This window comes from Bacillus rossius (assembly GCF_032445375.1).
Source record: "Bacillus rossius redtenbacheri isolate Brsri chromosome 9 unlocalized genomic scaffold, Brsri_v3 Brsri_v3_scf9_2, whole genome shotgun sequence".
NCBI lineage: Eukaryota > Metazoa > Arthropoda > Insecta > Phasmatodea > Bacillidae > Bacillus > Bacillus rossius.
The window spans coordinates 6,144,970-6,168,113 of NW_026962013.1; the positions used below are offsets into that span (position 1 = coordinate 6,144,970).

The following is a 23,144-nucleotide window of genomic DNA, read 5'->3' on the forward strand; positions in this document are numbered from 1 at the left end:
GCACCTCCTCTCGTGCTGCTGGTACTCCAGCAGGACTGGCGTCGGTCACCTGGAGTCGTCTAGAAGGATGATGTCCTCCGGTACACCGTCTACGATGCCGTCTACCGCTGTCGAACTCCTTCCATCTCGAAGATTGATAGTCCTTTTCTTCTTTTCTTCTTAATTCGTCGTTGATCCAGTTCTATTTATGCTGTTAGTCAAAACTTATCGTCGTCGTCGATTCTTTAGTAGAGCTTCGAACATCGGTAACTACCTCTTCTTCATTGTGTAGTTCCGGTATTTATTATAAAATCATCAATTTCACGTAGATTCTAGCTATTCAGTCGTCGTACCAATGTTTTACGTGATATTCTTACATTCATTTATGACTAAATCACGGAGCTCTTTCTCTCTAATCCTTCTCCCATGATAGTAGAACAGAAACTCTAGTTCCAATTTGTTTCAAACAGTCAAAGCTTTCTCTATTGAACACTCTCCGAAATCACACTGGAAATACTAAATTCTTTAAATAAAATATATGCGCAGTCGAGCGTCCAATCACATATACTCTTTCCTCAGTAATGACCCAAAAACAATATTAAAAGGTGTAAGCTCATTTCCTATTCGTCGCCGTTTAACAAATGTTTGCAAAGACATTTCATAAAATTATTACTTAGATAAAACATGAAAATACTTAAAGAGTAAAACCAAATTGACCTGACCATAGAGATACAATACTGGTAAATATAATTCATAACAGGACTAAGACAAAGTCATAGAGGTAAGAAGTAAAATAATAAACATAAAATTCATTTCTATTGAGGGCTTCTCAAATGGACAGCCTAAGTTTCACCCCCATAGATCGACATGCCCTTCGGGCTGGTTCGTACATGTTCGGTTTTTTTTTGGTTTTTTTTTTATCTGTACGTTCAAAACAAACATTGCAATATTGATCAAAAAATTGTTGACTAATGTTATTTTATATTTTTTTAAGAGTAAAACACATGTACACAAATATTTCCTTGTTACTAATTATGAGATTTTCAGGTAAGTTATTGAGCTATTTCTGTTTGATTTGTTAGGAGATTAGTTTTGTCCGTTTACAAGTTAACATTGCTTGTGTTATTCTTGGCAAGTAATCATTTCTTATATAAATTTTTGTACACTATAGGCTTATCTTTTTAAATTTTAGGTAGCGTGTGGAGATTTCATCTTATGTTCATGAGTGCACAACGTATAAAATCATAAATGTTTTCCGGTGGTGTGTAGCAGTTAACCGCATTTAAGTAAAAATATTTTAAAATAATTGTTACCAGAGCTGAATTACATTGAGGTGAGTGCACTTAATATAATTTGGGGTATTGCAGGAAAAATTATAAATTCCTAAAGTGTTTTTTACTTCCTGACATGTTTAAAATTATTATTCTCTATGAGGGTTGTTTGATACCGCAAGTAGTTTATCATGTTTAACATGTGGATAGGTTAGGATTATTTATTACAAATCTGTAATATTGAGATACTGCCCTTGGGTTAGCTGGATTAAAAATACAGTGAAATTTGTTAGGTTAGTAACATTATACGTACAGTGATTCTAAGTACAGTGGAATTTACATTTGGTTAGCTTGGGATAGCACCAATTAAAAATTCTGTAAAATCAATTGAACGGTTGGATGTTACTAACCTAATCTAACCAACCAATATACATTTTACAGTGATTTTTTAGGTTATTATCTCACGTTGCTGCTTTTTGTATGCAAAATAAACTTTGGACACTTTTGTTTTAACTTTAAATATGTACCTGTATTTACTCTGAAAAAAGTTTTTTCTAAATTCAGACTGGTTTTTGAGAAATCACTTTTAATAGGTTACATTACATTACCTGTGCAGTAAAGGGCCTGTCACCATGTTGTTCTTTAATTGAGTTGCAGATCTTGTTGTTTTTCATACACAAATTGTCTATTTTTTATTTGGATATTACAATGCAGTAACGTAAATTAACACATTAAAAAAGTTATGTGACTCCTTATTGTGCATTCCAAACCCAAAGCATCAGTCCTTGAGAGCAATATTTTTTAGCAGTTTATAGGTGCAAAATTCTGATTTTTTACGTGAGACAACACATAACCTGACATATAAAATAAATTTTCATTTTGTAACAAATGATTCCTTTTATACGTCAGGTTACGTGCTATTGCAGGTAACAAATCTGCGCTTTGCGCCTCCATACTGCTATAAAAAATCCCTGTCAAGGGTTGGCGTTTTGGTTTGGATACACATTAGAGACTCGTAACTTTTTTAAAACTATTATTTACGTTTCATTAGGTTATAATATTCAAATAAAAAATATATACATTCTTATATATATGGAAAACCACAGGATCTGCTATGCAATTAGAGGGGAAAATGGTAACAGCTGCTTCACTGCATAAGCTATCTAGCGTGACCTGCAAAATGTGATTTCTTGAAAACCAGTAGGAATTAAGAAAAGCTGTTTACAGTTTTAATAGAGGAAGGTTTTTAGTGTCTGAAACGGTATTTTCAAAATTTTATAATTTAATTTATGGATAAGCAGCAACAAAAGAAAATTACTTTTTTTAAGTTTAGCTAACCAACCATTCACATGATTTTACAAATTTTGTATTGTTTATACTTACCTACTTTAACATTAAACTACTGTTAAACAATTTATTTTAATTTTTTAAAAATATATTTGGGAATTAGCGCAGTATAATCGAAGACGTTTACTGTATTGATGATTGATTTACTTTATTGATGCACAACGAAGTTGTATAATTGTTGGATTGGTTAAGCAAATTCAAGCATCAAGGGTAATGATCAATGGTTTTTAACATTATATTTTCTTAATGAATCCATTGGTAAAACGTTAAAACACTGGAATGGCTAAATTTCCATCGACTGCTTATGTTTTTTTCCGCATGCTCACTTGAAAACAATTACAGGGTTATACTGTAGTTCACAGTTGCAATACTTGGTTAGGTTAGTTACATAAGTGCTGTTAAATCATGAAAATGGTTAGGGAAAGGTAACTTCTTCATAACTACTGTAAAATGGTGTAAGCAATTATTCTTTAGGTAAGTTTACCTAGACTTTAAAAATAATTTATTTGGCGAAGTACATAGTACTAAGAATTACTATTTATCAAATTTGGTTTGTGTGGAAAAGTTGTTACTCTAGGAAATTTCTGAATCCATCTTTGTAGGAATATAAACTAATATTATTAGAAACAAAAAAAGAACAATGTGTGGTATATTTTAATTTTCTAACACCCTCTGAACTCTGCAGTTATGCGATTACCGATAATAATTGTAAATCATTGCAATATACATCCGACACATTTTGTAGTGATTTCACAACTGTACTATGAAGTAATGCCATCGACTGCTGCAAAATAACATGCTGACATCTATTCTTGTGTAGGCATTTTGTTGATACGACTAAAATATGAACATATAGGATATATATAGAATCTTACAAATTTTGGTAACCTACCTACTAATACTCTCCCCGAAGACTTTGGTTAGATACTTAAAAAAAAAAAAAAAAAAAAAAATTAACTGCTTATGTGACATGCATTACGTGAAATTAATTCAACTTGTAAACATTTTGCTTGAGTCAAAGCCTAGATTTGCTTAAGCTAATAACAAGCAATTACATCACTTGAGGCCCTGAGAAACAAACTTCTAAAATTTTGTAGTTACTTGGATTGTTAAATACCTAGTTTTTCTGCAATAATGGGCACAAGAGCAATAGAATTATGTTTTTCATATATTTTTTTTTCACATAAATGAGTTTTTGTCAAAAAGTATTTGGAAAAAATATCTATTTGAAAGGACAAAGAAAAATGTTAATTGTAGTACATAAATGAGAATTTACCAAAATATTTAATGTATCAAATTTCTAACTAAAATGGTTTTGAAATTAATTTATCATTCTGGTATGCATAACTTTTTTCTTTGATACATTTATTTATCAGTTTCATTTCTCTTTAGTACAATATAAATCATTTAACTTTGATTTCTTTTTTGTTTCAGGCTTGTGGAGAACAGCTTTTTTTTATCTACTCTTTGGCTGGCCAATGTAAATAAGCAATGATTTCGTGAATGCAGCGAGAGAGTTTATTTATGTATTTTAAAATCACTGATAATATTTATTGATGTATTTTAAAATCACTGATAATATTTTTTTTGTGGCTGGAAGATGGTAACCATGGTGACTTGTGAATTTTTATGAAGATTAATAAAAAGCAGTAAAAATTATTAATGGTTGTCAGAAGGAATTTTTTTTTCAATAATCAATCAAACATCTACACTCTACAGTAACAATTTTCCTTAACTCAAATAATATTTCAATACATATCTTATAAAGTATTCATATATGTACAATACAGACCAATTTTGAGCTAGTCTGATATCAGTATATTAGTTATTATGAACATATACTATCAGAACTACCATTTGCATATAGTGCACATACATACATAACACTAGCCAACAACCATTAAAAAAAAAACACTACTATATACACTTACATAAAAAACAAACAAATCATAGACAAGTACAGATTACGTTCTAGAGCCAATTCCAATAAGTGTATTATCAATAAAAGAAAATAATTTTTTTTAAATAACAATATTTCAATATGAAGGAAAATCTGTATTCTGAAGTTCTTGTATATGTTTGGTATCAATCAGTGTAAATTAATCAATCTTTGATAAAAAAAAAATCCGAAAATGATTAATAAATTAAAAAAATTATTGCCTACCAGCTCTGGGTTTTGCATGAAGGTTCAACTTCTCTGACTTCTGAGATTACAGACAAGATTTTAATTAATAATACTATTGGCTTCATTACTAGATTATCTTTCAACCTATAATTTTTTATTTGAATCAGTTCATTGAACTGAAATATTTGCAGCAATTTCTTTAAATGTTTATGAACTTGGATTATTTAAAATACAAATGTAGGTAGGCTTACTAGACCTTTAATGCCATAAGATTGTAATCACATAGGCCTAATTTCACATTTACAACTTAAGTCTTGGAGCTGATTTACATTAATATTTGTGCTAGACTTTGTAATTCTTAAAATTTTATTTTATGCAATGTTCTAAAGAGCATTGCTCTATTTTGGAACAAAACAATTTAATCTGACAGTTTGTTACAACTCTATTCTTCATAAAACAATGCACGTTAGCCTGTATAATATGAATTAGATCTAACATAAGAACTACAAACTGCACATTTGCACTTAAAATATTCATCAAACAGTTAGGGAAAGAGATTAAACATAACATTTAACTCTTAAATCGTCATACTTCATTTTAGTTATCACACTTATGCCTGTATGTGAACGGGATCAGAAATTAGCACTGCAAATGCACTTTTAACACTAATAATTAATTATATCATGACGTCGTCCGACCGACGACCATCCCTAAGCCCGACCTGCACCCGCCAGTATACTCTCCCGCTAACGGAACGCACCCCTGGCCGTGGCCCACCCGAGTCGAGCGAGCCACCGAGCCGAACGGCCAAACCAGACATTATTATTATAAAGCACACTAAATCCGAGTGGACTAGAGACGAACCACACCCATTCCCCCTCAAACAATTAATTACGAATTTTGCGACCTTAAAGTCTCTTCCAGACGCAGTCATTTAGTTTTTAACGTAATGAGGTCAAGCTTGGCGCGGCAGGGGCCGACGCACCACCGGACGCCATGCCAGTTCCGCAGTTCTACTCGACTCGCGGACCGGGACGGACCTACGTCCCACGGAGAGACCACAACCATTGTCTTCATCGCAAGTAACGTCCGGTAAATATAGTCATTTAGCATAAACCAAACCTTTTTCTATTCACCTCTCCGTGCGTGCCCGGTCCGTTTTTTACGGTTCAGGACCTAATCCGACCGCGTAAACGTAAAGACGCCCCGCACCACACCTGGTGCGCAGGGTCGTTCTTCAGCATACGGCACAGGCCGTCTCCCGCAAACCACAGAACTTTCTTAAGGCCACGCGCCTTCGCGCGGACCACAAACCCGCAAGGGAAACTTCGCCAAGTTTAGTGGCGGTGCGTGTACCACCCAGTGGGCACGGCACCCGCGTAGAAACAATCGCTTACGGGACTGGCCGACTCCAGTCACCCACAAACTCTGTGTGCCACGTCAATTGTGCGCGCCTAATTTTCATTAAGGGTACTTTGTTAACGTAATTTTGCGCCACGTCATTTGTGCGCGCTTAATTTTCATTAAGTGTACTTTGTTAACGTAACTTTGCGCCACGTCATTTGTGCGCGCCTAATTTTCATTAAGTGTACTTTGTTAACGTAACTTTGCGCCACGTCATTTGTGCGCGCCTAATTTTCATTAAGTGTACTTTGTTAACGTAACTTTGCGCCACGTCATTTGTGCGCGCCTAATTTTCATTAAGTGTACTTTGTTAATGTAACTTTGCGCCACGTCATCTGTGCGCGCCTCTCTTGCATCAAGTGTACTTGGCCTGCATACTGTTACCCGAGAAACCAGTGCCACGAAACATTGAACATATACCGGCCTGCACCCCGCAACGGACAAGTAGCCCTCAGGGGCATGTCTGTGCTCAGTAATTGTATGGTGTGACGTCAACCCCTTGAATAAAGGCACGTCGCTACTACGGCAATCCCACGCATTCTTCTTTAACGTAAATTCCCAAGCAATACCGCCGACGGTTCTAGCGGACCACGCTGGGGCAACGAACCACGAACCCCCATTGGTTAGACACCGAGCTAGCCTGGCGCCCTCCCGGAACATAAAACGTTAACCAGACCAGCCACCCCGCTAGAACTCGCGCCCGGACTCGAACACGAGACCGCGGCTGACGGCAATCAAACACAAATGATATCAGTAACATCATACTTCATTTTTGGTGTTACAGTAAGCTTCCATAAATGTTTCTTTTTCTCAGAACATACATCAGAAAACTTTTTTTGAATTTAAAAATTACAATAAATTTTTAAATACCTAATGATTTGTTAGATAGCAAACCTTCAAAATATGATTTACTTCCAATTTTTGGATTAACGGCATTGAAGTTTTGTATTGTTTGCCATGGAAAACAATGGAAATAAATAAACAAATAAATAATTAAAAATATAAAGACACAACTGAATCAGCTGTAGTTGAACATACAGAACCAGCGAGGAGAATAAAAATATAATAAAATATAATATGTTATTATGTTCACTAAAGGTATGCAATGGATGGAGGATGCCCTACATTAATAATAATAACATTCCTACACATAAGAAGCCCTTAATCTCAAAGACTTCATTCAGTACACTGGTCATTACCTGCTGCTCACGATCTGTAAAGGTAAGGTAATTAAATTAATGGTGGAAAAGGTAATAAGCATTAGGTTTGTGGTCTTATAAATGTGGTCATTAGAGGCAAACATTAGGTCTCTGTGTTTAAGTGCTCTGGGTTTGATTCTCAGCAGGGTCATTAATGGATCTTTTGATAGTGGGGAACATAGCAAACATTGCAGTGGTTAGTTGGTTTTCTCAGAGTTCTTACGTTACTTCACCCACCCATTTTGTCATATCATTAGCATTTTATAGCCCTTCATTTTTTTGTAATGATCTAGAGGTCACCAAGCTGAAAGCTAAATTAATTTCCTTCATTGACAGATATAAGGGTTGAGGATTTGAAGCAAGCAAGATAAACATTTTAATGTTGCTTGCTTCGTCTTCTACAGAAAATTGAATCTAATATTTTGAATTGCTCCTGTGCTGCACTACTTCTGACTGAGAACGAGTAACCTGCACTTTTTAAGGCATCAAAGAAATTGTTATAACCGATTTCACTGTCTACATATCCCGGAATAGTGTTATCTTTATCACTTTTGGTACAATTTTGCAATTTATCTCTTGCTAGATCAAAAAACGATATCATTGTTCACGTTCAAAAGCTGTAGCTATAGCCCGCGCTTTTCTACTACCGAAGTTACCCGATCGAGCGACGTACTTCGGAACTGTTCGTGCATGTCGATCTATGGGGGTGAAACTTAGGCTGTCCTTCTCAAATACCTCTATAAGCTAAAGTACATAATTAGGTGAGAATCTAAATAAAGTAAACATTTACATAAATTCCATTAAGTAATTACCTACTCTACTTTTTATTTATTAAATTATGAAACATTAAATTTTTCTATTCACCAATAAAATATAACATTTTTAACTATTTTAATATATAATTTATGTTAAAAATTTTAAATTTTAAATGAAGGGGTACCTACTGCTAGCGCTGTTAGTTCTCAGACCACATCGAATAGAATGAACACATCGAATCGAATGAACACATCGATTGTTTCGCAGATATTTATACGTCGTCGATTCTATATTTCTACTGCTGTTGTTCTATGTACACCTTGGGCAAACTGAAAATTTGTTTGTGGTCGCCGGGATTTGAGTCGGCTGGAAGTGGTGTTATAGTCATGTGTAACGTCATTTTGGTTGCATGAAAAACATTATTATTATCATCATCTCTAGATAGTAAAGTGTCCTGTTAACTGTTAGAAACGATTCCGCGTGTAGTTAACATAAAATCTCAATATGTTCCATCTGAAGTCGGTAGTAAAAGGGGCCGTGCCTTTGAAGCATAGTTGCCATAATTTGGAAGTCAGCACTTTTTTGCGGGTTTGCCCTACAGCCGTCCAAATAGCGAATTCTAGATCGTATGGAGACCACCAAATTCCTGATAGGTTAAAACATGTTGCCACCGCAGCGAACCCGAGGTTTTTTGATATGGTGGAGTACTTCTTTCACCGGGCATGTCAGATAGCGGAAGATAAGTTAGTAGACGACCTAAGAATTCATCACAAGATGACGATGGAAGACAGGAAGAAGAAGGTTAAAGGCATCCTGATGTTGATGCAAGGTTGTGATCACATCCTTGAAGTAGCGTTTCCAGTAAGACGTGACAACGGCGACTACGAGATGATAACTGGCTATCGTGCTCAGCACAGCACACACAGGACACCTTGCAAAGGAGGTGAGTGATGATTTTTTTAAAATTTAAATTCCAGTCATAAATCGTTTGTAAGGTTTTTGAATCTAGTGAGGGTTTTCAGGGGGAAAGGAGAATGGAGTGGGCTGAAAAGACACGTAAAGGATATGTATAAGGGAAGGAAAGACCATAGGTGGAAGCCGCTATGAGTTTGATGGACAGAAAGAGGGAAGTATTCCGCGGTGAGGTATGGGAGGAATTGGAATAAGCTTGACGGGAAGGGCATGTTTAGGAGGAGATTGAAAAATGTTTGATGCAAAGCATTTTTGCCACATCGCTGATGCCTGGTAGCAAGAATATAAAGGTCAAGGAAATTTTTAGCATAATAATCCTTTGTTCGAAGTAAAATTATCTTGATATCATGCCGAAGAGTTCTGCTAGGGCTGTCTTTGGCTGAAACACAAAATATTTTATGAGGTACTATTTCTATCAATTCTGTTGAAAACTCACTGTCCTGGGATGACTCACCCTTTATTATTCCTTTTATCACTCTTTGCATAATCAAACTCTACCACAATCTACTGCAATCCACAGTTTTTCTATTGAGTTACACTCCATTCAACCAGACCTCGGGTAATGACAAAAGGAAGACGAATCATTAATTTTATGTGGATAAGTTCTTGTCAAAAAAAATAAATACTCTTTATATTAGTCTGAACCTAAATATTGCTTTTTGAGACCTGCGTGCTATATCAATAAGGGTAAAGTTATACATTAAAGCTTTTCCATTAAAAGTTCAAAATTTTTTTTAAAAATGTTTTTGAGCATTACAGATATTCCTGCATCTTCCTCCAAAACTGGATTCTGAGAACCTCCCTATTGGGCAGAGTCATGCAGTTAAAGAAATTGAGAGTTAAAAGACATTAAAAAAAATATGTGCGTGGAGACCACATGCGACAGTAGTGAAACTTTTTTCTTATTAGGTAAAGAGAGAGATAAAATATTGGTATTATTTTTTACTGAAAAATATATAATAATTGAGAATAGCAGTGATGCGGATATGATCGTAGATGGAAAAAAAAATACTGGGTAGACAAACACAAGCAACATTATGAGAATTCCATAGCATCATTTCTCATTTCCTCCTCCTTGCTGTTTTCCCATTCAACCGCTAAGAGTGCGTGCGTTGAAATACTGTTACCGCTGACACATTGTTCTACCGGTTCTCATCTCTGCGTACTTAACTATTCCCTTCATGCGAATGGAATTCTTAGAAATTGTAGCCCCTTCAGCAAAGAAGTTTCGCTTCAAAAATATATTGATTGAAAAATTAAGAGATTTTAGACCCAACTTCCTTTAATCACTTAAATCACCTTCTAACAAAAAAAAAGCAGATATATATTTTTTTAAATTTTTAAAGTACTTTTGGTTTAGAATGCTAGTGCGGGGGGAACCTTTTCAAAACAAGCTGTGTTTGACGCTAGTGTGAAGCACTACTGTTTACTTACTTTTTATTACTGCATAAACTCTGATAATGTGACACAATTAAGCATTCAACTTTGAATTAAATACGTTTGTTCACTTTAGTAAATATATGTGTTTGTTACATGCTGACCACCTACACATCAAGTGAGATGAATTTTTTCTTGCCCATGAAACTGATCTTTTGACGCAAATAAGCATACAACTGTAAATTAAATACCTCCCTTCATCTTTGTAAATACATATGTTATATGATGACCATCTACAGATCAAGTGAGATAATTTTTTTTCTCCTGCCGATGAAGATATTAGGGTTATTCACATGCTTCTTGAATGGTACAAAGTTCACAATTATAATGTTTAAAAATGTGGATACAGTTTGCAGTGTAACAGCTACAGGATAAAGTTACATAATTTATGAATGTAGGGTGATTCTGCAAAGTAGCTGCTTTTGGGAAAATAATCACATAACTAAGTGAAAAGTCAATTAAATCAGTTTAGTTTCATTAATAATACATATTATGTATGTACAAAATAAATTACAAATTTTTAATATAGCAAACCTTATCAACCTTCCTCTTGAGTTATATTTGGCCTTATTTTCCATAAGCTGCTACTGTACAGATTTACCAAACAGAATGTATTATGGTGTAATGTTTCGTAGCCATCGAGTTCATGAGGAATGATGAAATGATAATAAATGTGAGAACCCATAGAAACCTACCAGCCCAAAATAACAGCCACGTTTATCACTTGTGAAATATTTGAGTTACATCCCCTATGACCCAAACTGGGCTGTCTTGGAGGAAGGTAAGTGATCTGCTGTAGTCCTTAAAGATACTTAAAGATTCGTAAAAGTTGTGGATATATATAATTCAGTACCTGCCCTGGTACAGCATAGATTAACACCATCACGGAATTAAAAATGGCAAGCAATTGGTGGCCAAGGTCCATGTTGAGTCATGCATTTGTGCCCTTGCAATTAATTTAGACGCAGTGTAGTCACATATTCACTGCATTTTAAAATGGGACCAAGCCATGTAAGAGGTCTTATCAAGAAAATTGGAACAAATAATCCAATATGTAACTAGATTATGGGTTTCAAAAGAAAAAAGAAGGAAAAAACATACCAATGTTAAACTTTTTAAAAGTTTAGTGTGTGTTTGAATTAAATGATTTAGGTAAATAATAAATTTAAAAAAATTGTGTGATTCTGACGTGTTTCGCTATCATTCTCCAAGTGGTGTTAAAGGCTACTCAAAAAGCTAACCAGTAGTTTACTGTTTAGACTAGTGGTTATGTTAGCTACATAAAAAAAAAAATCTGATTGAAGACATTATATTGGAAATAACCATTCCTAGTTTACACTGTGTGTCATAGAAAGAACCTGAAGAACGGACAAACAAAATATGAATTCACATAAACGCCCACATGCAGAAAGCCAAGCTGAAATCGGCTAAGTATGTATAAATGCTTAGACACCACAAGTAATTTCGTGGGAGGAATTGGTCAACAAAATGCTGTCGATACATTTAACATTTGTATTCGGCTGATTTTAGCTTAGTATTCTGTGTGTATTCATCTTACATAAGTCTGTTCAGCAGGGGCGAAGGAACCAGGGGGGACGTGTCCCCCTGAACTTTTTGGGTGGATGGGTCTGTCCCCCCCAACTTTCTAGATCGTGATATTTTTATTTTATAATATTATTCTGCCCAACTTTATTTGTAATTTCTTCACTCTCAAATTTTATCTTAAGGAAACAATAATAATTTTAACATTGATGTATTCAATGGGTAGATACAAAAACTGCTTAAAAAGCGCTATTTTGCACTTTTAAAATCAAAATTTTCCGGTGGAGGACCCCCCCCCCCCCCCTGTCTTAGTAAGAGGGGAATGGGTTTACATGACATCAAAATCATTATTTGTCCCCCCCAACTTTATGAACACAGCTACGCCAATGCTGTTCAGTGTAAACTAGCAATGGTGTATGTGCAATGTAATATTTTAAATTAATACTCTTCATTGCAAGAATCATTCAAAGAATATATTTTAAATCTTTTTAATTATGTAAACTGTTGATGAGGTTAAGTAAGCTACATTTGAAGTACAATAAAATATGGTGGGTGAACTAACAGTGCAATTAAATAATGTAGCTAACTTAACCCTACCAATCATCCATCCAGTCGCATGATTTCACAGTACTTTTACTATAGCTTACCTAACCTACGATCCGAATACATTACAGTATTTTATGTTATAACTCTACATAATGATTGGAAGTCATGATGTAAGTAAATGCATATTTGAATTATTATTATTATTATTATTATTATTATAACCAAAATGTACTCGGATCCAGAATTACTTAAAATTGGCACTTCTAACTACAGAAGAATCTTGTGACTGCTGTTCACCACAGAAATAAAAGAGTGTCATTCTAAAGTGCAAACAGATTTTTAACACTCCTTAATTTTGAAAATAGATGTTGGTAATGTCAGCTACATTTATAAAATATGAAATCTTTGTTAAAATACTATTATTTCCATTTAAAACTTTTCAATTTTGTTATTGGTAGACTTATTTCCTAGTAGCTGCTACTTTCAAAATGTGCCATGTTTTCTTTAAGGACTGTTATTTCTCCCTACCCCATTTCCATTAGAGCTTCTTGATCCTGAAACTTAACAAAGATATGCAGGGTACATAAACAACAAAAATTAACTGATAAATACCATAGTTGCTGGTGACTTATGAAAGCTCATGCTTCAAGAGAAAGGCACAGTTTACCACATCAATTTTGAGACAGGTCTAAAGATGTACACTGCCCAATGCGTTAACTCCTTTTTTACATGGCGAATTTCCCCATTATTTTGTAGTTTTTAAATGTTAACCATGTCATGCCTACAAGAAACAAATCCATGATAGAAAATTCAAGTAGATTTAATTATCAGAAAATAAACATTACATTCATCAATTCTGACTGGTGGTTAAGAGATGAGATTTAGATTGGGCAAGCAAGCTAAATAACCCAATTTGAAGTATTTACAACAAATTTTATTGTGCAACATGATTAATTTTTTGTTTGCAGTACTTAATTGCCTTCTTGAAATAAAATTTACATCAATTACACAGTTGATAAAATGCTTAACACTATCATATCAGTTTGAAATATCTATATGCTAAAATTATATTAACCAATACATTTCAAAATAGGGCTGGAGGGGGGGGGGGGTGGAAATGAAGGAATTTTAGGGTTACAAGTATAAAAAAAGGATTTAATTACTGAGGTGTTCAAGTTTTAATAGCTATATTGTTGTCAAGCACAAGAATAGTTGCATATTGTCAAAGAAAATTCAGTGCAATTCTTCTGAACATTTGTGCGAATAACCTCCTGATCACCGAAGTACTAAATGTATTAACGAGTCCCACACGTGTTACAAGATTCATAACATAAATCCCTAATTTTCCACAAACAAATATTTTAATAAAGCCAAACTACGCGTGTGAAGCTGAAATTTTTATTGTAATTCATAAACTTACATTCGTCGCTTATAAAAAAACAAACAAATATATGAAAAATATGACTGTAAAATATCAGTTATTTATCTCGTGTGCATCACTGCTGTTGAAACACATTCGGATGTTCGTCCACACCATCATCATCATCAATAACTCCCAGCTGTAAATATCCTTTAAAGCTGCCATTTCTGCAGAAAACCTCCACCAGATTCAATCAGGCGTGGTCACTCTGCGACAAGATTCCTTCGCTAGAGAGTTGAGAGTTGGCGGGCACTACCACTAGATGTGACTGAACATAACGAATTGCCAAGCCAAGTGGGGTGGATTTCTCGTCGAATCGAGTAGTCTCGGCTACCAGATCATTCTGTGCGTACGGCCCTATACGATGCGCTCAGGTCACCTTTATAGCTAATGAGCACAGGTTTGGAAAATTTGCAAGTGGCATTGTAGTTAAACCTAAAAAGTTTCAGTTCTGCAATAAATTAAATTCTCCTTATTTGTACAACCCAAAAAAGTTAAAAATGTAACTTTGGCAGCTAATTATGCGAAAGGTATGCGCTGTATGTATTTTTCATTCCGTGAGAGTTAAACAATTGAAGAAGTCTAAAAGTTGATCAGTGATTAATATAATTATAAAATCATGACCTGAAATGGGAGGCACCCCCTTAAGTGACAGGGTGTTTCTCTTGCCGTGGTGATTAGAGCGGAGGTGTGTGGGATGTGCTGCGTAGCACTGTTCTCCGAGTCCTTGTCTGCTTCGGGGGGCCGGCGGGTCTTATTATAGCACCGTGAGTCGCCCCGGCCAGCGCCTGGCCTGTCTCCGGGTGACAGGGGCCAGGGGTGTGCACCCACGATGATCCGCACCTGCCTCGCATTATTGCACAGAACAAGGAGGGAAATAAACAAGTGCGACTCTTACACTGGAAACTGAAACCATGTTTCACGCGACATGTGTCGCTATCTGTTGGGCGGACCCACAACTACCAGCAAATAAAAAATCGTAATAGCGGTTCTCATACAAAGTTTAATTAATACGTTTTTTTTTTGTTATATTAAGTTATTTCGTGTACTTTTTTATAACTTAATTAATATCATAAGCGATGCGAAAATACTTAAAGCTGTTTTGTAATAAACCGTCATGTAATAAATAAAGGAGTAGGAGGTGCAAAAACTAATTGTATTACACACCAAAAAATTAGTGGCTACCTAAATAGAGTGAAGTTTCACTGGTTTGTTTGCCTGATAAAAGCTTACACATTACTTCTCCTAATAAATTATTGTAGTTATGTCAGCAATATATTATGAAAACTACTATCTAGCGGACGGGCCCATAACTACTTCAAAAAACTAGGTCTCAGTCTCGGTAATTAGAGTTTCTCCCCCATGCATGATTGTTTCTATTCAGACACTGCCAACAACTTTCAAGGCTTCTATTTCAGGGTAAATTTATCTTTTAAAGGTTTACCAGTTGGACGATCTTGTACGCCAACCACTTAAAAATGATCAAACAAGCTCTAAAATATCCATTTAGATATATAATCGAGTTACCATGCATTGTTGGTTCAAATATCAAACTCAAGACGTGTTCATAAGCAAGTTAAGAACATTACGGAAGCAGCTTACAAATAAAAAAAACTAAACAAAAAATGAACTTTTAAAATAAAGATCGCCCTCTGACAATGCCTTTCAGACATTATCGAGGTTATAATTTCATCCGTCCGTCTGTCGAAAGTTAAATTTTGCCAAGGTTTTGACGGATGGACTGATGGAATTTGTCGGGCCATCTGATTGTTTGCATGTCACGTGATTGACGATTGCGAGTCCAGCGTTAGCGAGTCGGGATAGTAAGCGCGACGCTCGCTGGTGCTTCTAGCGCGGTATCGCCTCTAAGCGTACATAGGACAGCTATTAAATTTTGAGCGGCGATCATAACATTATATGGGGGAACAATGAAGATAAAGGTCGTAATGCAAGTCACGTGAGTGCTTCGGGGATTCTGCACCGGGTTTTTCATTACTAAAATATTATTCTGAGCACACAACGTTTTAGCCATGTTCATACTTCTATCAGACCCCTCTCTGATATCTTGAGCAGTTTTCAAATCACGTGATTTCTTCTGAAACTCTGCACGCCATGTGTGTGCCCGGGTAGGTATATTTCCAGTTATATACAGTGGTGTAAAACTGAGATAAATATAGCGTGGGGCATTGTGTGTCAACATTCCGACAATTCCTTCTGATACTAAAGATTTTAATATTTAGCTAACAAGTGCAGTAAAGTCACCTACGAATCAGCTCTACCGGGACCATTTAGTTGTTTTTGTTTTTTCAGAGTATAAAACAATTCGCGGCCGGATGGAGCTATCTTCAGTAAGAGTCTGTTGTGGTTTGACATTGCCTTCCATTCGGAAGCGAAATGATTGCGTAGTCCTTCCGGGTGGGAACTTTTTTTACAGGCATAAGAAAATAATTCTCAACCGGAATCTTTGGTTAAAGTACACACGTTAATTTTGACGTGCTTCCGGGGGCTTCGGGTATCATCGGACCTCCTAGGAAGTGAGGGGTTGGGGGGGGGGGGGTGTTTGTCATTTGTCCCCGAAATTTTCGGTACTTTGAAAATAGACATTGTAGTGCATTTCGAGGATTTTATAAAATAAAAAAAACAATACGCTAAAAAGTACAACATTAAATTATGTTTAAAAAAACTAATAAATCACTATTTTGTTTAACTGAAAAGTAAAAAAAAAAAGTCTTTATTCAAGTAGTTTGTTCAACAGTGGTAGAATGAACCACTCTGTATAACGTAATTTTTTTAATAAGCTTAAAATAAAAATCAAGTAATAAACAAAACAATTTTAATGAAAAAAACATGGGGTCCTCATTTCATTTTCATAAACGGGATAGGTCATGGGTTCGAGTTCCACACTGAGTTCATTCAAACTTGTATGCTCCGAGTCGTAAGTTCAAACTCGCTACTAAAGACGTTTAACAGTTTTCCCTTTTATTACATTACCTTCATATATTTACATAATTTAAGATACGTTGATATGCGTTAGTCAATACGATTTTTTTGTTACTATCAGTTGGTAGAACGTAGAATGGGTCCTATACAACTCTGAAATGTTAAGTGAGTCATTACGTCGTAAAGAAAGACCAATTGTATGTTTTATGTGGTTATGTATGCATTAAAAAAAATCTCTTTTTAAATTTAGTTGTTAAAACTTACTCAAAATACTTTTTTTTCCCCTTTTCTTTCGGAAAACTAACATCTCTTGTCGGTCGACATTTCTTGAACGTGTTGTATTGTTGGCGGGAGACAGTGCTGGAGTGGTTGGAACAGAACTTGTTGTATTGTTGGCGGGAGACTGCTGGAGTGGTTGGATCAGAACGTGTATTGTTGGCGGGAGACAGTGCTGGAGTTGTTGGAACAGAACGTGTTGTATTGTTGGCGGGAGACAGTGCTGGAGTGGTTGGAACAGAACTTGTATTGTTGGCGGGAGACAGTGCTGGAGTGGTTGGATCAGAACGTGTTGTGTTGTTGGCGGGAGACAGTGCTGGAGTGGTTGGATCAGAACGTGTTGTGTTGTTGGCGGGAGACAGTGCTGGAGTGGTTGGATCAGAACGTGTTGTGTTGTTGGCGGGAGACAGTGCTGGAGTGGTTGGATCAGAACGTGTTGTATTGTTGGCGGGAGACAGTGCTGGAGTGGTTGGATCAGAACGTGTTGTATTGTTGGCGGGAGACTGCTGGAGTGGTTGGGTCAGAACGTGTTGTATTGTTGGCGGGAGACAGTGCTGGAGTTGTTGGAACAGAACGTGTTGTATTGTTGGCGGGACACAGTGCTGGAGTGGTTGGAACAGAACTTGTATTGTTGGCGGGAGACAGTGCAGGAGTGGTTGGAACAGAACGTGTTGTATTGTTGGCGGGAGACAGTGCTGGAGTGGTCGGATCAGTAGTAGCGAGCTGGTTGGGTCGTGCCTCGTGAAGACCTCTGATCGTTGCGAAAGCCCGCCGTCTGTCGTGACTATCTGCTCAGCACCAGCGCCCCCGTTTCCCGTCACTTGACTGATATTGACACGTCCGAGGCCATGTTTCCCCCTCCCCCTTCTTCTTCCGACAGGGACCCCAGCCATCGCCGCTGGGGCGACTAGACCTTTGAATATATATACTGTATAGAAGTCGCGAGTGGATAGGATTTACTCTACGTTTCTCAAGAGCGTAAAATGAGCAGCTTGGGAACTTCACCGCTGCAGTGCGCTGCCGTAACGTCCTGTATCGTCTTAGTTGTTGTGTACACGTTAGAATGCAGCACTGTCGCCCGCTGTCATTCCCCGCACCCCTCTCCCATCATTCACTGCAGCTCGTGGTCGTTCAACGGGAGGGGGAAGGGGTGTTTGAAGAGTTCGGCACTTGTCCGCTAGGGACCACCACAAGTCGATGCCCTAGAGATGGTGGCGATTGCGGCGGTGAATTAACCAACTACCTCAAAACCGTATTAGAAATTTTAACCTGGGCTGGCGACTTCTATACAGTATATATATTCAAAGACTAGACGTGATGATGCTACGATGGCCTGCCTCTGTCTTCCGCAGAATGTAGGTGAAAGAATTGACACACCTCCCAGTCCTTTGCTCAAGGGGGGTGAGGGGAATTTCTCACGAGACAAAATAATCCTTGAGCTGGTTTTGATATATCCTGGATATGAAAATTTGTGGTAGTAACACGCTACAAAAATATGCGGACAATAAAGGTGTGACCCAGTTATTTCAATGAATTTTTTTTTTTTGCTTCAGTGACAGAATTCGCACTGGTTTTAGAACTTCATACAATTGAACGTAATCCAGACGCCCTGTGTTACATATTTTCTATTTACAATGTAAATGTTCGTTTGTAAAAAAAGCTTAAATCTCAGAAAGTTCTTCGCCGATCGCTTTGCAAATTTTGACACAACGTTGTACTCGCATACACGCGTGTTTTATATACAAATTTCGCACCTGTAGCAGGGTGCTTTCTCTTTTTTTATTATTGCCATTTAACCAGATAGCCACAGCAACGCGTGGCCTGTACAGCTAGTTTACAATAAAAATTTTGTTCAATACCAACTTCAGAGACATACCAACCAGGCCGCAAGTCGTTCAGAGGTTTTCAGCTCATTTTTTCCAAAGCTATTCAGTCGAATTTGGACTCAACCTGTACATTTTTTTTTTCTGCCGCAGTCGGGTTGAGGCGCGCATGGGCGTCGCAACTGGGGGGGGGGGACACGCCCCCCCCCTCCAATAATAAAAGTCTTCAATTTCGTCCTCTCCAAAAATATATTTACGTAGTTTCGTAGTTATATTAAAAATATGATTTCTGTGATATAACCCGTATGTTGCGCATGGTGCATTTAGTCCAATCGTGGTAATGTGAGCACTTTTTAATTCGATCTTCGTGTAAAATCAAAATCAGATCCGATACCGTGGAGCGATACTATAATAATAGTGAATATAATCACTTTATTACTTATGTTTGTGTACATGTGCGAAATATTCTTAATACTGCTGCGGCATATAAGTGTAACATTCAGGTTTCTCCTGATGTTTAAATTAATGATTTTGTGTGGATATAGCACCAGCAGGTATGTTAACTGTGTTTTTTACAAATTTGTTCTCTGAAAATATTTTTTATAAAAAATAAATTATATATTGCAACCAACTATAATCCGAATATTTAGGGGAAAAAAAAAAGGCCTAAAAACCACCTTGTTGCACCTTCAAACACCAAATTTTCCCGGGGGAGATCCCCGGACCACCCGCTTTTTTTTTTTTTTTTTTTTTTCCCCAGGGGATGGATATTCCTTAACAACTATATCAATTGAAGTCCCCCCCAAAAAATATATCCTTGCGACGCCCATGGGCGCGCGATAGTCGCGTGTGAAGTTGACTGGAGATCCCGCGCTAATTTATTTTTTGCACCTCCAATATTTGGACAGCTCGTGCATTCTATTTCGGGAAGTGGCTTATGCCACGCGAACAACAAATTACTGTGGTTCGCGAGTGTTGCATCAGGCGCAGCGGTGCGAAGTACAGAGCGGCACGCGTCGTGTTGAGAGCTTGGTTTATTTACTCTTCGCACCGCCCGTGTTAGTTGTTTGCCGTCGGCTCCGTGCGCGATGTCGCCAGCAGGCGCGCTGTTGATTGCGAAGTTATCGGGGCGATGCGGTAACTGTTTGCGACGCTCGCTGGTGCTTCTAGCGCGGTGTCACCTCTGAAACCCACCCCGCACTATTGACCGATTCCTCCTCCTGTTATATAAGAAGTTACTTCCGTACACACGATTCGTTGGAATGCTAACAGAAAACAAAAACAACGCATTTGCCGACCAAAGAGCAAGCATATCGAGGAGGATGAACATGTTGCTGTTCATTTAAATTTAAAAAAATAGAAAAAGTACATGAAAACGGGAACGTTTTTCATTCGAATTTTGGTAGGAATGTCAAATATAAAAGTTCAAGTTAGATTAGCAAAACCATTGTCGAAATGTAGGTGGTCGGCTGAAAAAAAAAAAAAAATGTTTATTTTCCTAATTATCCGATAAGTGGGGCGCCCCCCCCCCCCCCCCACACACACACACACACACAAGCCATTCGGCTAAGGCCCCGCTGCAAAGTCTACAGCAACGACGCCCTTGTTCGTAACTGGCTCGGAGGCGTGTCACCAGCACGGCGGTCCAATCAGGACCGTGTATTTTTGCGCGGTAGACTTTTGTAGCATCGTCTAGGTGTTTCGTGATCGGCCGGGTTTATTTCAGGTACGTGCGTACTCTCCATACGCCGAGCAATTCTCTTGCGGACAGTCGCTGGCGTGGGCATACCTCATTGAAATCAAATGAACGAACATACGTTTCTTTTTTTTTCTTTTTTTTTTTTTTACCCCGTGGGGTAATGCGTGATCGTACCAGTCACCACCGCGAAGCAGATGCATACTATACGTGCTTCAAGTGTACTTTGTGCTAGCCCGTGCAGCCGCGGCTGTGGTGCACGTCTGTTGCTGGGCTCCAGAAGACAGTCGTCGCCGCGTCTGGCGGTGTCTGTCTGTTGCTGTGTTGGCCCGGCGGATGCGGTCACGTGATAGTTGGGGGGGGGGGGGTTGTCCGCGTCATCGGCCGCCTGACGTCACTGCCGCGTTCAGCGCACAGCTGCTGCGAGCGCTGTGCCCCAGAGACACCCTGCTTGCGCTTCTGTGCTATGGCTTATCACGCTTAGATAGCACCCACTGTCGCCACATTGTATTCCAGATGGATTCTTCATTTCGTAAAGGGGTGTTGTCTGTAAAGTCGGTTTACGGACGATAATTTTACGTGATAACGTCATAAGAAAAACATTGATGAAAAATTGCATACTTTTTTAATTTTCAAATATTATTTACAGTTTTGTGCAAATTTAATTTAGTTTAAATATAATCACGAACAATTAGTTAAAAAGCCCGCCTTAACCTGTTTGATATTATAGAAGATTTTCTCGCATGGTGGTTGGCTGGTTCTTGCAAACTCGGCTCAGGCGGAACGTGACAATGAGTCATGCTTTTTCGTGCGTGCAGCCGGCGTTCATCGATTTATAAGACGTTATCACGTCAAAATAAAAAAAACCAGTTCCAGAAATGTACACAAATGGGCCGTAGAACTGCATCAGCTTCCATCCCTGACATATGGCTTCCTTTTATTTTTGTATCAAGTGCCTCAATGTGAGTGTTAATCTCCTAACACCAACATTTGGCTTCAAAGCCGTTTTAGGATCCAAGCATGATATGCTTTGTAAGTTCATCTTAGCTTTCGGTATACGGCATTTTATGGGAGCAATTTCGTGAATGCGACGTACGTCGAGGAAAAGAAATATTTAACGACCACGGTGCTGCCATCTGTTGCTGCTGGTGGTACTGTATCTGTTAGAGAAACATGAGGAACGGACAAAAAAAGATGAGGACAAGACAAAATCAGCCGATGTCAAAAGTTAAATGCATACAGCATAGAAGGAATTAGTAGAGACGGGAAAAATTCGCGGATTCAATGACATCTAGGCCTCCATTATCCTCTGCACTTTTCAAGTAAACACGCGTGTTCATTGGTTACTAAATTGTGAGTCGTCTCCACTGGGTAGATTGTGAGTCGACGCTTTGGTCGATAGTCTCTCATTGGCCCAGAGAGCTCCAGTTAAACCGCGAGCCAATAGCAGAACCAGCAGAATTATACACATTTTTGAATTTCAGCCTATCACGAAATGAATCCGCGAATTTTTCCGGTCTCTAGGAATTAGTCACAAAAAATACAGCACGGACGAACAGTTGCCAGCAATATCAGCAAATAGACGAAAAACAACCTTGGACAATAGAGAGACGAACAGACGAACCCAGTAAGTAGGCTTCCCAAGACAAAACAGTCGCGACGTTTCGGGAATTGAGATCTATTCTCGAAATGTTCGGTTATTACCTATACTTGTAGTGGCGGCATCGCCAAACTTAACTTGAAACACGAGAAATTATTTTTTGGGTCATGAAGGCTGTTGATTTTGAAATTATTTGCTAAACGAATGAAATTTGCAAAGCGTTTGGCTGTGAGATGAATCAAATACAGTTCAAATATGTAGTTGATTCGTAACTTATTTTATGTTATCACGCGTTGTTTATAGTTTTTTTTCTTTCTTTCTTTCTTTCTTTCCCCCTCTGTTGGTTCCACGTCGTGTTGACAAAGAGGTTATCAGAGACGGTCAAGGGAAGCGGAGGAGGAATCGGTTAAGGTCGCCTGGCCGGCTGACGGGTCCGCGACAATGACCTTTACCGACGGCGGGGTCTCTCTAGTCGCAAGGCCAGCCGGGCCCCCTCCCCTCCTCTACCCTCCAGCCACCTGGAGACAGTAGCTTGGCTTCTCCCTGATGATGGCGACTGCAATGTCGACGGAGAGGTCGAGGAATTATCCGCCGAGGACGCGGCTACAACCCAGAAGCCAAGCTACTTCAGAGAATGGCCGTGAAAGCCTGAGAACATTATCGAGAAGCCTGAGATGTACATCAAGTTCTGTCCCTGCCCGAACACGCCCGAATATTCACCTTCGGCCAACCTCGGGATTTGTTTTATTTTTGCGCAGGAAAAAATAATTGAAATATTAAATGTGTTCGGTTAGGTTAGCTACATTAAAAC

General features: G+C 37.9%; 1 protein-coding gene and 1 long non-coding RNA gene across 2 annotated transcripts in view; both read left to right on the forward strand.

Moving 5' to 3' along the window:
* Positions 1 to 895: 895 nt before the first annotated feature.
* Positions 896 to 4,256, forward strand: LOC134542957 (uncharacterized). Its single transcript, XR_010076870.1, has 2 exons — positions 896 to 1,026; positions 1,172 to 4,256. It is a non-coding gene; the product is annotated as an uncharacterized LOC134542957 (long non-coding RNA).
* A 4,098-nt stretch (positions 4,257 to 8,354) lies between these two features.
* LOC134543144 (glutamate dehydrogenase, mitochondrial) overlaps positions 8,355 to 23,144 on the forward strand; it is a 39,761-nt gene continuing 24,971 nt past the window's right edge. Inside the window, exon 1 of the mRNA XM_063387997.1 lies at positions 8,355 to 9,024. Coding sequence (XP_063244067.1) covers positions 8,586 to 9,024 — 439 coding nt within the window. The 5' untranslated portion in view covers positions 8,355 to 8,585. The remainder of the gene's footprint in view (positions 9,025 to 23,144) is intronic.